Source organism: Ursus americanus, chromosome 5 (genome assembly GCF_024610735.1).
Source record: "Ursus americanus isolate L20-20 chromosome 5, mUrsAme1.1.p, whole genome shotgun sequence".
NCBI lineage: Eukaryota > Metazoa > Chordata > Mammalia > Carnivora > Ursidae > Ursus > Ursus americanus.
In genome coordinates this window covers 50,920,593-50,934,053 of record NC_142131.1, presented here as the reverse complement: position 1 = coordinate 50,934,053, position 13,461 = coordinate 50,920,593, and the positions used below count along the sequence as shown (strand labels likewise).

The 13,461-nt window shown below is 40.2% G+C and overlaps 1 protein-coding gene across 6 annotated transcripts in view; it reads left to right on the top strand.

The window, feature by feature from the left end:
* The window catches only part of ARHGAP26 (Rho GTPase activating protein 26), a 414,027-nt gene that overhangs the window by 231,666 nt on the left and 168,900 nt on the right, over positions 1–13,461 (top strand). For all 6 annotated transcript variants that reach the window (XM_045794390.2, XM_087862168.1, XM_045794392.2 and 3 more), the window contains 2 exons: positions 8,852–8,917; positions 13,220–13,294. In XM_045794390.2, coding sequence (XP_045650346.1) covers positions 8,852–8,917; positions 13,220–13,294 — 141 coding nt within the window. The remainder of the gene's footprint in view (positions 1–8,851; positions 8,918–13,219; positions 13,295–13,461) is intronic.

Genomic DNA, 13,461 nt, shown 5'->3' with positions numbered 1-13,461 from the left:
AGGCACCCCTCAGTTCACTATTTTTAACTTAAATTTATTTTTTAAATGCAGCATATCATGTGTGATAAACAGGTAACTTTCTGATACTCATTGAAATAAGTACACAGCTATTGAAAATATTTGTGAATCATTTGGAATCATTTCATATACCACCAGAGGCACAAACAGCATTATGTATTGAATTACATAACACTGGCGAATGGCTATTATCAGATGGGGACTGTAGTATGGATACTGATAGCTCATTAACAGTCAACAATAATTTGTTAGTCTTTAGTGATACTAGTTTTAATTGGTTCGTATACAGTATGTTGTTATCCCAAGCGTGCTTCTCAAAACCTGCTGGATTATAACCTCTGGGAGGGTTCCCACAACCTGCTTGGCAACAAGCATGCTCCTGCTTCTCTTGTCCACTAGATTTGAGAGCTCCTCCTGGAGTAGAAAGGGAAGATTCCAGAAAACATGATGCCCAGCGCCTCCCCTCCATCCCCATCTGACTGGTCATGTGAACTTGAGTAGAAGGGCAGGAGTGGATGAGGGATGAGCTCTGGAGTCAGACTGCATTACAGTCCTGGTTCCACCACTCATTAAGGCCAAAGTCTTACCAGAATTTCTTCAACCTCACCTGAGTCGAGAGTTCCTGTGTACATAATAGGGATGATGATGGATGAGGACGTGTACTCTTAAGTGCTTAGCCCAGAGCAGCGTGGTTTGTTAAGCAAGCCTTAGCTACTGCTGTCATTGTTACCACTTAACGTCGTGAGCCTGGCTTTTCTCATCGTAAAGACATATCAGATACACTGGGAAAATCAATTAAGCTGAGTATTTTAATATATTCTATAAATAGCAATGTATTATTAAGCTCATTAGTGTGGAAACATAGCAAGAAGTTATTAGTAAGAACAGTAACAGTATTTACCTCATGGGGTTATTGTGGGGATAACGTGAACTTGGGTATGAAAAATGTTTTATTAACTGGAAGGTTTGATTCAAATGTTGTTAATACTGCTAATGACCATTTTTGAAATATCAAATAAGTCAGTTACATTTCCTTTGATCCTTGCAACACCTAGGTGAGTTCTCCCTACTTTATAGAAGAGGAAGGAAGGTGAGTGTCAGAGGAGAAGCACCTCTCCCATGATCATACCAGTCAGAGGCAGCAAAGACCAGAATTTAATCGAGGTCTATCTGGCTTCAAAGTTTATTATTCTCTTGCCAGTACATACTACTTCTATCTGCATGACTTCAGTTAATATTATAGTTAGTTCACACTCCCTGAATGTATAAAGCTGGGGAGCAGAGTATAGGACAGAATAGAATGGAGTACAGGGTCTTGGGAAGCTGAACTGGGATTAAAAACTGGCTGTTGGTAATCCCCAAAGTAGGGAATTCACAGTTGGATACTTAGGAAGCAGTTGGCCAACTTCCTAGTGCCACTGGAAGTTTCTAAGAGCTGCCACCATGAAGACTGTTTCCCAGAGGCCACAGCCACAAAGGCCTGGCAACTCTGGGTCTTTACATGATTAGGAGAAAGGATGTGAGCCCCTCTGAGTGTGTGAGCCAGTTGGAAATCTATTCTCCAGATGGATTTCGTATTTGATTCAATGTGGGTGTTTCTCTTCATGGCTTTTAATGGTGTTGAAATTGATTAAATTCGGAATGAGCGAGGTAGGCCAGACTTTAAAGAGCAAAGCACATCGGGAAATTGAGTGAATTTCTGAGGTGAGAACAAGCCCCTGGAGCTGTCCACGAAATGGTGGCCTGCTCATAGTAATTCCAGACAATCTCCTGTATCCGTCCACATTAAAAATGGGGCAGTAGCTTCCTTTACCTCTCAGTTCTCTTATTTTAATGCAAACATCCAGCACTTCCAGCAAATTCCATTTCTCCTGTAAAAAAGACGTGAAAGATTTTTTTTTTTTTTGATCAAAGAAAAGTTGAGTAAGATTCCTGGGAAAAGGTTTTTAGGCTAGGAAAAACCTGTTGAATACCACCCTTAAGGAGATGGGTAATGTGTTCTAATGTGTGTTGAGACTAATTCAGGAGATTAGTTCCTCTCTTTTGGAAACAGATTTGTCTTCTGAGCTGTTAGAATTCCCAGGATGCATGTATGGGGTAACTTCGGGGTGTGTCCCAGAGAGGTGTTTTCACACACTGTATGTCCATCAGTCAACCTGTGGTATGGAAAGGTCCCTTCCATTCAGAATTAGTGATTTGGCCACTTATTGCCAAATTTCTTGATGTTGTGAGTACTAAGGACTGGCATAAGGCAAGCTCAGGTCAGTGATTTTTAGTAAAGGGGCTCCTGGACCTGCAGAATGAGGTCTCTTGGGTAGCGCCCAGCTCCAGGGGAGAATGCTTTTGTTTTCGAGGGCCTTCCTTGACCTCAGGCCTGTCTGACTGTGTAGATGGCCTAGATAGTATGACATGGAAAGAACCCCCACACCTTGTGTTTTCACCATCCACAGCTTCATGCCACGTACAGTTTAGTGATGATAATGCCTTGATGGACAAGCAAAGGATTTCTGCAAGTGTCCGGGAAAACCAGAACTTGGTTTTATCTTCTCTTTTTCATGTCTTGGCTGGCACACCTTTTGTTTTTCCTTTCTTCTTAACTCATTCTTGGGCCTGTACTGCTAGGTGGTGATACCTTTTTGTATTGATACAGGAAGAAAGTAGGTAGGTCAGGCCATTCGTATCTTTATTTAACATTTATATTTTCCCAAAAGATGAAAAATCTAGGCACCAGAGCTTAAATAACTTACCTACTTTCAAATTGGGATTTGAAAGGTCATTTTTACTAGTCCACATGTCCCCTTAGTGACCCTCCCCATCATATTTAATGGCCAACATAGTAGACAGTGAAAGGCAGAGATAGAGTATTAAATAAAACAAATGAGTAAAGATATATATGCACCATTGCTTTCATGAATGCAAATCTGGTTTGGTAGGCAACATCACAGAAATAAATGTAAACTTGCAATTATGTTACATACTCTGAAGGAGAAGTTGATAGTGCTATATGCAAGTTGCAGTGAGGACGTGAACCAGGTGGAGAGATCAGGAGGGCATTTTTGAGGAATTGACACTTGAGGAGAGACCTGAGGATTTGCAGTTGCTTTGGCCAGTGGGCTTCCAAGTGAAACCCACAGTATGTTCAAAGGCTGGAGAGAAAGCGTGGTCAGTTGGACGCTCTGAAAGCCACTATGGTAGGGTGCTTAGGTCTGGAGGGGTAGTGTGAGACAAGGCAGGCTGGGCTAGACCATGCTGTGTTTTGTGAAACCTGTGAAGGATTTGGATTATCCTCCTGAGAGCAGTGGGTGCCATTGAGAGATTTTAAACTGGGAGGGCTCATGGTCTGGTTTCGTCCAGATCAGGGAGGCTGCAATGTAGAGGATAGGCTTGAGGGAGCCATAGGGCGTATGAGGACACCAGTTAGGTGGTCATTGCAGCAGTCCTGGTAACAGACGATGAAGGCCAGGACCAGGATGGTGGTGGTGCAGATGGAGAAAACTAAATGAAATTGAGGGACCTGGTGATAATTTGGATATGAGGGTAAGAAAGAGAGGGAGTGCAAAGGGTTTTATACCACCTACACACCTCATTTTCTTTTAAGGTGGAAAGAGCCAGAGAAAACATCTCAGGTGGGGTAGCATTTGGTGCAAGAAGCTGCAGAGCATCTCTCTCCCCCTGGCCACCAGCCTCCTCTTTTTAGACAAGAACATCATTGGATTGAACCTTATATATAGTATGTTGTAGTTTCAAGCTCTTTGTAGTAAAACTGTTTGTTCCTGGATTTAACTTGTCTCCCTGCTCTTGGAGTTCGTACCCTAGGCATAATAGTGCAAACCCCAGTGGTCTGCCAAGCATCCCCTTTCCTCTTCTGCCCTAAGACCTCCAAGCTGACTGAGCATCAGTCCAACTTTCACTGTTCTTCATAGAACTTTGAGAAAATAGGCTTATGTGACCTTCTTCTAAAAGGAGACAGACAAGGCTTCAAAAGTTGAAATGAAAATTAAGACGATGATAGATTTCTAACTTGGTGGATTAACCTGGGTATTTGGTGTGAGCTCTTTTGACAGTCATCATATGAAAGCTGTTTGGGCTGCCTGGTGCAGAATCCTGGGCAGAGTTGAAGTTGAGGCCGAGGGAGAAAGAGAAGCCAGTTCGGGCCTTAGCTGCAAGACAGTGGATGGCAGGCCTAGGAGCTACCTGTCCTGCAACAACTCATTGCAAGTCAAATTAAGGGAATAATGCAAGCCTAGTAGATATTTAATGAGAGATTATTCCTGGAGATTATAAGGATACAGAAATTGCAAATAAATCCCTGACCTTTTCTGAGCCTTGGCCCAGTAAAAGAGCTGAATCACCTGCTTCAGGGGATTAAGGACAGCCGCTTCCATCTGGCAGGCTGCTCAGACTTTTTCTGTCATTAGCAAACTCTGTTCCGTGGTGATCATATTCTAAACCTTTTAGTGGGAACTTGCTTTTCAGCAGAGGCGATCTCAATTAACTTAGATTATGTACCTGCTGGGCAGAGACCAGAGCTAATGATCTCTAGTTATGTATGCACTATAATCGCTAATACATTAGTAGTACTCTGTACACGTTAAATAATAAAGCAGTTGTTAATCGTTAGTAACCTAATCATGACGTCAGGGGGGAATTCGAGTTGATGGGAATAGAAGTCAGACTTCGTGTGTGTACGTGTGTGTGTGTGAGCGTGCGTGCTTGTGGATGACATAGCCTTAGAGACACAAGGAGAAACAAGGAATTTCCCAGGGCAGCAAGCAATGTAATAATTGTACCAGTTCCAGTTTAGAGACTTAGAGCAATGATTGTTAAACTCTATATCATGAGCTCTTTGTTGGGAACTGTTGTTTGATATAAATTCCATTACTTAATACAGTGTTGTCTGCCTATAAAACTGTAATAATTATCATCAGAATGCAACTTGAAAAACTAGAGGGTGACAGAGTGTTACCGTGAACTCTCTTTGACTTGGTAATATGTAAATGATGTGTTATATTTTTCAACTCAGACAACTAATATATACTAATACTGTGTTACATGTGTAATGTGTAAGGCCTTTATGTGTAACATCTGTGTAAGATTTATTTTAAGAAAAGGAGTTAGCAGGTTTAAAACAAATGAAAGAACTTAACAATGTTGGGAAAACCAAAGGAAAATTGCTAAGATATTTGGGGAGGGGGACAGTTTGCTTTGCTAATTTCTATAAGAAGTAATGGTAATTAATGTAGGCTAGTGGAATTCAGTTTTTTCTGTTCCATTGCATTCATTTCCATTAGCTATTAATTACCTAGGAAAGGATCTTGCTTCTTACATTCAAACACAAAAGGTTTCAAGGACTCATTTGGCTTTGCAGGTCTGTCTCTAGCACTGCCCTTATTTCTTCTGCTAGTTATGCCGGTGGCTTTATGAGCAGGTATCTTTTGGCCATTGGGGTTGTCACTGTCAGCCACCAGATTATTTCAACTTTCCAAAACTTTTATCACTATTTATGGGGTAAAAGAAGCAAAATGCTTTTTGTCCAAGATAGATGTTGATCAATGCGTAGAACAAGATCATGACACAGATGTACTCTTAAAGCATCCAAGCTTGGAATCAGTCTCCGCAGACTGAGGACGCCCCAGAGGATGCTGCAAAATGGTGGTTGTTTCCTCCTCAATTTCTTCAACTGTCATCCCTGTGCATAAATTCTGTTGATCACCTCTCAAAAAAGAACTAAAAGGCTTCAACTGACTATCGAATCACAGTTATGAACATTTTGGAAACCTCCTTAAGAAAAAAAAATAATTTCCCTTCTGACAAATAGTTTCCAGTAGGCTCTATTCTGATTACTGTATAAAGGAATGAATATCCTCCCCTGCACATGAAAAGATGCCCAACATTATTAGTCACTAGGGAAATGCAAGTCAAAACCACAATGAGATACCACTTCACACCTACTAGAAAAGCTATAATAAAAAAAGACAATAACAAATATCGGGGAGGATGTGGAGAAGTTGGAACCCTTGTACATTGCTGATGGGAATGCACAATCGTGCAGCGCTTTAGAAAGCAGTTGGGTAGTTCCTCAAAAAGTTCAGCATAGAGCTACTATGTAATCCAGCTATTCTACTTGTAGGTATATACTGAAGTGAAAATATACATCCACACAAAGACTATGAACTCTCTAGTACACAAATGTTCCTAGCAGCATTTCATAACCAGAAAGTAGAAGCAACAGTCAGTGAATGGATAGATGACATGTGGTATATCCAGACGATAGAATATTACTTAGTCATAAATGGGAATGACGTATGGATGCTGCAACATACATGACTCTAGGAAACATTCTACCAAGTGAAAAAAGCTAGACACAAAAGACTATGTAATATATGATTCTGTTTATATGAGTTGCCTAGAATGGGCAAATCTATAAAGGCAGAAAACAAATGACTTATTTTTAGGAACTGACGGGAGGAAGGAAATAGGGTGTGACTGCTAATGTGTATGAAGTTTTACATGGAAGAGAATGAAAATGTTACAGAATTAAATAATGGTGCCTGGTTGATAACTTCGTAAGTATATTAGAAACCAATGAATTTCGAGGTTTAAGTGGGTGAATATTATGGTATGTGAATTATATCTCAGTAAAACTCTTATTTTAAGTAATCATCGCCTAGATTTTAACAGGTGTTGGGCCTGTGTATCATAGTCTGTTATTAAATTTGGGAAAAGCCTATGGCATAAGGTGATTGCGTTTCATCTGGAAGACTGATTTCTATGTGACTTGCAGCTTTGAGTCAGAAAGCTCTGTACCACATGATTTGCAGAGTAACTATTTGGTTTATACTAGAAAAAGCATGAGAGTAAGTTAGTAGACTCCTTACAGCTTTAAGAGAATAAGAACTGTGGTTTGTGTAGCAGATAGTCTCGGAGAGGAAAAATACCGTTTTCCTCCTTTTCCGGTACTTTACTGACTATCCTAGAGCCGTATGTGTTTATAATAAGCATCAGTAAGTGATAAGTATGTATGTAAGAATAAGAGTTATTTTGTTTCCTTTGAGAAGATAATTTTTAATATATCAGCAATCCTTTTTAGTTTGAGGAATTCAGTGATTTTCTTAAGGACTTTTATCTTCCTTGGATATAAGTTCACTCATACGCATAAAGAATTAGAGCAAGATACACCCATGTGTTTATTGAAACATTACTTAATGGTAGCCAAATTATGGAAGCTGTTTGAGTGTCCATCAGTAAAGGTATGGATAAAGAAGATGTGGCACACACACACACAATGGGATATTATTTGGCCATAAAAAGGAATGAAATCTTGACATTTACAGCAACATGGATGGAACTAGAGAGTATAATGCTAAGGCACATAAGTCAGAGAAAGACAAATGCCATATGGTTTCACTCATGTGGAATTTAAGAAACAAAGCAAAGACCAAAGGATAAAAAAAGGAAAGACAAACCAAAAAAAATAGACTCTCAACTAAAGAGAACACACTGATGGTTACCAGACGGGAGGTTGGGTGGGGGATGGGTGAAAATAGGTGATGGGGATTAAGGAGTGCACTTGTCTTGATGAGCACCAGCTAATGTGTGGAAGTGTTGAATCACTACATTGTACACCTGAAACTAATATCACACTATATGTTAATTACACTGGAATTAAAATTAAAAACTTAAAAAAATTTTTGAGAAAGGTTCTGTTTGGATTAGATCAAAGAATGAGTTCAAGTTCTGTGCAGTTCTCATACTTTACAAGTTTTTTTCTTGCCCGGGATGATGACAAATTATTTAAAAATACTTCCCTTCCGACTTTCTACCATTCTCTTCTCCACTGTGACCCATGGGTTTGTAGAATGTCTTGTCCTGATGTCCTGAGGTGCTCAAAAGGTGAACCCGTTCTTAACGATTACCATTCACATCTTCTCACTGTGTAATCAAAGCCTGGAGATGAGTCTTGGTGGGTTCCCAGCCTCACTGCCAGGTTGGAAATTGGTTCTGTGCTGTGGAAAAGGTTGCTGTTATTTGATCATTAATTTTCTGAGTCACATTCGTGGGGTTTGTAGCAGGTAGAGAACTCTTACTACTTGCCGATTGATCACACACAGGATGGCTCTACTGCCTTATTGCTTGTTCATCAGATCACTTCTTTGTTCTAGGCTGCTTTCATTTTCCTCTATGTCACTTTTCCTTTTACCATTTTTTCCTTCTTTTCTAAACACCTGAACAGGATTGACTTGTCTTTAATTTGGGGTCATGCTTAAGGCAGTTTGGTCTTCAAGGGTCTGGAGTGAGTCTCCCACCTATTAGCTCGGCAGCTTTGGTCAAGACATTTATCTTTGCCAAATCGCAGTTGTTTAATCTGTAATATGGAGCTAATGATAGTATCAGCCTAGAGGATTTGTGAGGATTAACTGAGATAATCTATGTAAAGCACTTACCTAACATTTATTGTGCCACTTAATTTATGCTTTTTGAAAGAGTCCTGGAAGCAGTTAGTCCTAAAGTTTCTGACAATAACAGAACAAGAGATTTAAAGGATGCCTACTTATTCCTTTGGTAAAGCTCACATCACTCTATACTGCAGTGTCTTCGCCTTTAAATAGAGGATGACCTTGCAGAGTGATCATGAGAATTAAATGAGATAATAAACAAAGTGTTAGAACTGTGCCTGGGATATGGTAATCTCTCAGTGAATGTCGGCTGATTCTTTTAAATCATTTTTATCTGTGGCCAAACCATGGGACTGATTGATCCTGTGTCTGTCAGGCCTTGTCTGAGGTTGATATGCATGGCCAGCAACTTGACTGCCCTTCTCTTCCTTTTTCAGCTGCACAGTTGGACAGCATTGGCTTCAGCATAATCAGGAAATGCATCCACGCTGTGGAAACCAGAGGTAAAGTTGTTCAACAGATGGCATTGTTCTCAGTGAAGGTCATGCGTCTGGTGAGGCGTCAGACCTGCTACCTGTTTCCCGATTTTACGTGACTCATTAACTCCCCAGGTGCCATTGTTGGTGTGTTTCCATGAGTTGTGTTGCTCCGAAGCAGGGGTTCTCAACTGATTTGGTGTCATCAACCTGTTTGGCTGATCAGCAGAATGTTTTAAAAGCATGCAGTTCAGATACATAGGATAAGAAGGAGTCTAGTTACTGGAATTCAGTTAAAATATTGAAAGATATAGTTTTGATGTAAGCGTACATGTGCTTCTTTGTTACCACTTTAAATAGTAAGTACTAGATGTGGGTCTGATAACTGCCATAATTTGGAAATGCAGTTGACCCTTGAATAATGCGGGAGTTTGGAGTGCTGACCCCCTACCGTCCTGTGCAGTTGAAAATCTGCATATAATTTTTGACTCCCCTGCAAACAACTACTAACAGCTTTTTGTTGACTAGAAGCCTTACCAATAACATAAGCAATTGGGTAATACATATTTTGTATGTTACATGTATTATATACTGTAATACACAATAAAGTAAGCTAGAGAAAGAAAAGTTAAAAGATCATAAAGCACATTTATAGTACTGTACTGTGTTTATTGAAAAAAATCCACGTGTAAGTAGACCTATGTATTTCAAACCCATGTTGATCAAGGGTCAGCTGTTGTGGTATTTCAAGATGTCTATAAAAGTCGCAATGTGTTATGAGAATAACTGATTTCTGAGCAAGTCACACGTATTGATAACACTGTGATTTATCACTTATAGTAATTGATTTAATTTCAGTGATAGGGTCGTGAAAGTGAAAGTGTAATTGTTTTCCTGCCTAAGTTTATTGACACTAAATTTTTTAGTGGACTCCTGGGGTCTCTGGATGCCAGGTTAAGAACCATGCTATGAAAAGCCAGTCCCTGGCCACTATCCAGGTGGACAGAAGGGGTCAGGCCGCTGGTTTCCTATAGCAGTGCTGTAGGCAGGCCCTGCCCATTGCACATTTACCATTTCTGGGCCTGTAGGAGCAGGACTTTGAGAATCAGGGAAGCTGATTCATCCCAGTGGTCTCCATCCCCTCCTTAGATGTTGCCACAAAGGAGATTTCTCAGTTTCAGCAGTTGGGAGCTTTGAGTGCTCTGGTCTATGGTACCCCTGAGAAAAGCTGTTAACTATCTTTGCTATGGATTTGGTTTGAACCATTGTTAAAGATGTGAGTCTTACTATTCCACAGCCTCTCAACCCACTAGTCTTTTTCACTTGATTGAAAGAAGTTTTATTTTTTAAAGCAGGATCCATAATTTTTACTAGTTAAGAAATATAAATATCTTTATAAAGTCTATAAAGCATTGAGTAAAGGGGGACGAAAAAAATCTTAACTGTATGAGCCACTCCTACCCAGTCAGAAAGTGTTCTTTCCAAAATAGTTATTTTAATGTGTGCTACAATTTTTAAATATTTGCTTATTTCTGCTATACCTTGCTTTAATAAAGAGTTAAGGCAGCTTGCAAAGAGAAGTGAAATACAGCCAGAGAATATAAAGTAGAAATAGGTGAGATTTCTGGGAATTGATCTGGAGGAAATAAGGACACAGGCAGGTTGAGCCACAAAGCTGTTTACACAATGGTTTTGAAGTGAAAAACAGAAACTGGTCAAACGTTTCAAAAATTGGTTGAATCACCAGTGGTACATCCATGCATTAAGAAGCTGTGAATTGCTAAAACTGCAGGGAAATACATTTATTGACATGCAAAGTTCTCATTATTACATATTATGTGAAAAATAAAAGTTATGAAACAGCCTGCACAGTATGAACCCACTCTGGGGGTGGCAGGGGAAGGGGAGTTCCATGTATGCGCAGGTACCATTGTGTTGTCAGTGGGGCTCCTGGTTCTTCTTACTGTCTTCCTTTGATTTATCTACTTGCCTTAACTGCGGTTTCTGAATTTTTAAACTGTTACTAAGGCAGTGTTTCAACAGGTGTTTTAATTTTCTGTTCATTCTAAGAGAAAAGAATGAGGAATAAGAGGTACAGGGTTAACAAAGTAGATGCATTATAAAAATGTCAGCCAAAAGTAAGTTCAGAACAAAATCCCCTCCCCTCCACTGTGAAATTCATCCCCTTGCCTGAGGTGGGCCACCTGTTTGTCTCAGTTCTCAGCAGCCAAACAAATAGGGAAATGTAATCATTTAAAACCCTTCACAGAGTCTGTGATAAATGCAGACCAGTGGCTCAGGAGGACAGCTTTTTATGATATAAAGCCAGAAAATATACATAATAAGTAGTAGAGGAAGAACAAGGTCACCAGCGATTTGGTGTCCTAGCCTCTGCCTCTTTGTCCCCTCCTGCTCTAAAATGAAGATGAGAATGATGCGTTTTAACTTGTAAGAAAGTTTTCATTTGACACAAAAAGGAAAAGAGGACAATGTGAGTTAAATGCCATTTTTAGCATAAATACTTGAAGGAAGTGGTTTTTTCCTACTGGAATGCATGTATGTATATCCATATTTGTGGTGACCAGAGGTGAACAGACCTCCCATATTTTCTGGGGATTGTTAATCATCGTCCAGAGGGAGACAGGGTTGTATCCAATTCCAGGAAAGGTCAAGGACAGAAGAAGTAGAGACACTTCAGAAAGGACAAGCCCATTACTGAATAATGGTTCTGCTGTTAAGTAGCTTGGGGCCCCTCCCTTAGTTTTAGACCACAGTCTCTTAGTCCCTGAGCCACGCAGGCTGATGTACATGCTTTTACAGGTCTTTTTTAGCTAAAAATCCTGTCATTTTAGACCACTTCTTTTTATTCCTTAATTCTACATAGACCTGATGGGAGACATTGTAGAATCAGCCTTTTCCCAAATTTCTTCCAGGAAATTTTGTTTTGATTCCAAAGTAGCAGCCCTGAAGGAGTATAACTCAGTGTTTTATTCATTATGTCATGTATTGTATGCCGATCTAGGTACTGGGACTATAATGGTAAAGAAGACAGAATCACTGTACATAGAGGTTATATCGTAGTTGTGGGGAGAACAACAAACAAGAAACCAAAAAGAAAGATAATTTCACATATTGTTACTTGCTACAAAGAAAAGAGGGTAGGGAACTGGCCAGTAGTGTTGGTCATGGGATGCCTTAGGTTGAAGAGGTTGCATTTCAATTGAGACCTGAATGATAAAAAGATCTGGAAGAAGCATGTTCCAGGTGGAGGAAACAGCCATGCGGAGGCTGTGAGTTGGGTGCACAAGCTTGGTGTGTTGGAGAAACAAGAAGGCCAGTGTAGCTGGAGCAGAGTAAAAGTGGGTGATAATGCAGAGGTGGGCCTGTGCTTAATCCTACAGAGCCTTGTGGGCCACAGTAACTTTGATTGTGGTCTAAATGCAATGGGAAGCCATTGGAAGGTTTTGAGTAAAGAGAGGTTTTGAACTGATACATACTTAAAGAATTTCATTTTGGTTACTGGTTGGAAAATGGACACCAGGGGAATAAGATGGGAAGCAGGAGACCAGTTAGTTGAGAGGTGTCAGGTATGATGGGCCTAGGGCTAAATAGAAAAATCATTTCCAGTTGCTTGGTCTAAATGGTCCCTTTTTGTAAATGTATAGTGGTGATCTAATCCTTGCACTTACGTGAACAAAGCCCTGAGGTGGCTTAGTTTTTGGTTATTTGGGTGTTTGGAGGTAATCCCCTTCTAGTTCAGCTGCATATTAACTTGGGTTGAAGGAAGGTAATTCTCCTTTTTTTCATAAAGAATGTTTACATGACAAATAAAATGGATTTCCTAATTTCTCAGTCTTGGTGAACATTGTCCAAAATTAAAAATGCTCTCACACCTCTGTGTTTTTATTCTGTATTTGAAAATAGATTGTAAAACATTTATTCTTCTCTACAGTATGAAATTTCTATCATGTCAGTTTTGGCTTTTTAAATTAAAAGAGTGATTAAATGTAACGTATTTAAAAGTATATATTTGGCATCTTTCAAAGCTCTTCAAATGCTGCCTTTGGCAAGAGAAGAGGAAGGTTTCTTTCCCCCCTGTTGACTGAACTGAACTAACACAAGGACTGAAGTGTGCAGCACACCCGTGAAATCCTAGACAGCTGCACCAAATCCCACTCCTTCGCTAAGAGCAGAGCTGAGTGACAGGGGACTTTAATTAGAGTGCGTTTTAGAAGGACCGAGAAAATGAAAAAAGTGCATCTGGCTGGGTTGGGCTTGACTTGTGTTCTGACATGCCTCTAATTAAATCATCACTGTTTCTCTTCTCAGGGATCAATGAGCAAGGGCTCTACCGAATCGTGGGGGTCAATTCCAGAGTGCAGAAGCTCCTCAGTGTCCTGATGGGTGAGTGCAACAGTGGTTGTGCCAGGCAGGTCCCAATGGGGTCGAGGGGGGACCTCTGAAAAGTTACTAGTTCTGTAAGTATGAGCAGCCTCTTGGGAAGGAATTGGGTGTCCAAGAGGGAACGCCCAGAAATCAGCTGCCCCATTCACCAGTTGTTATGGCTGTAG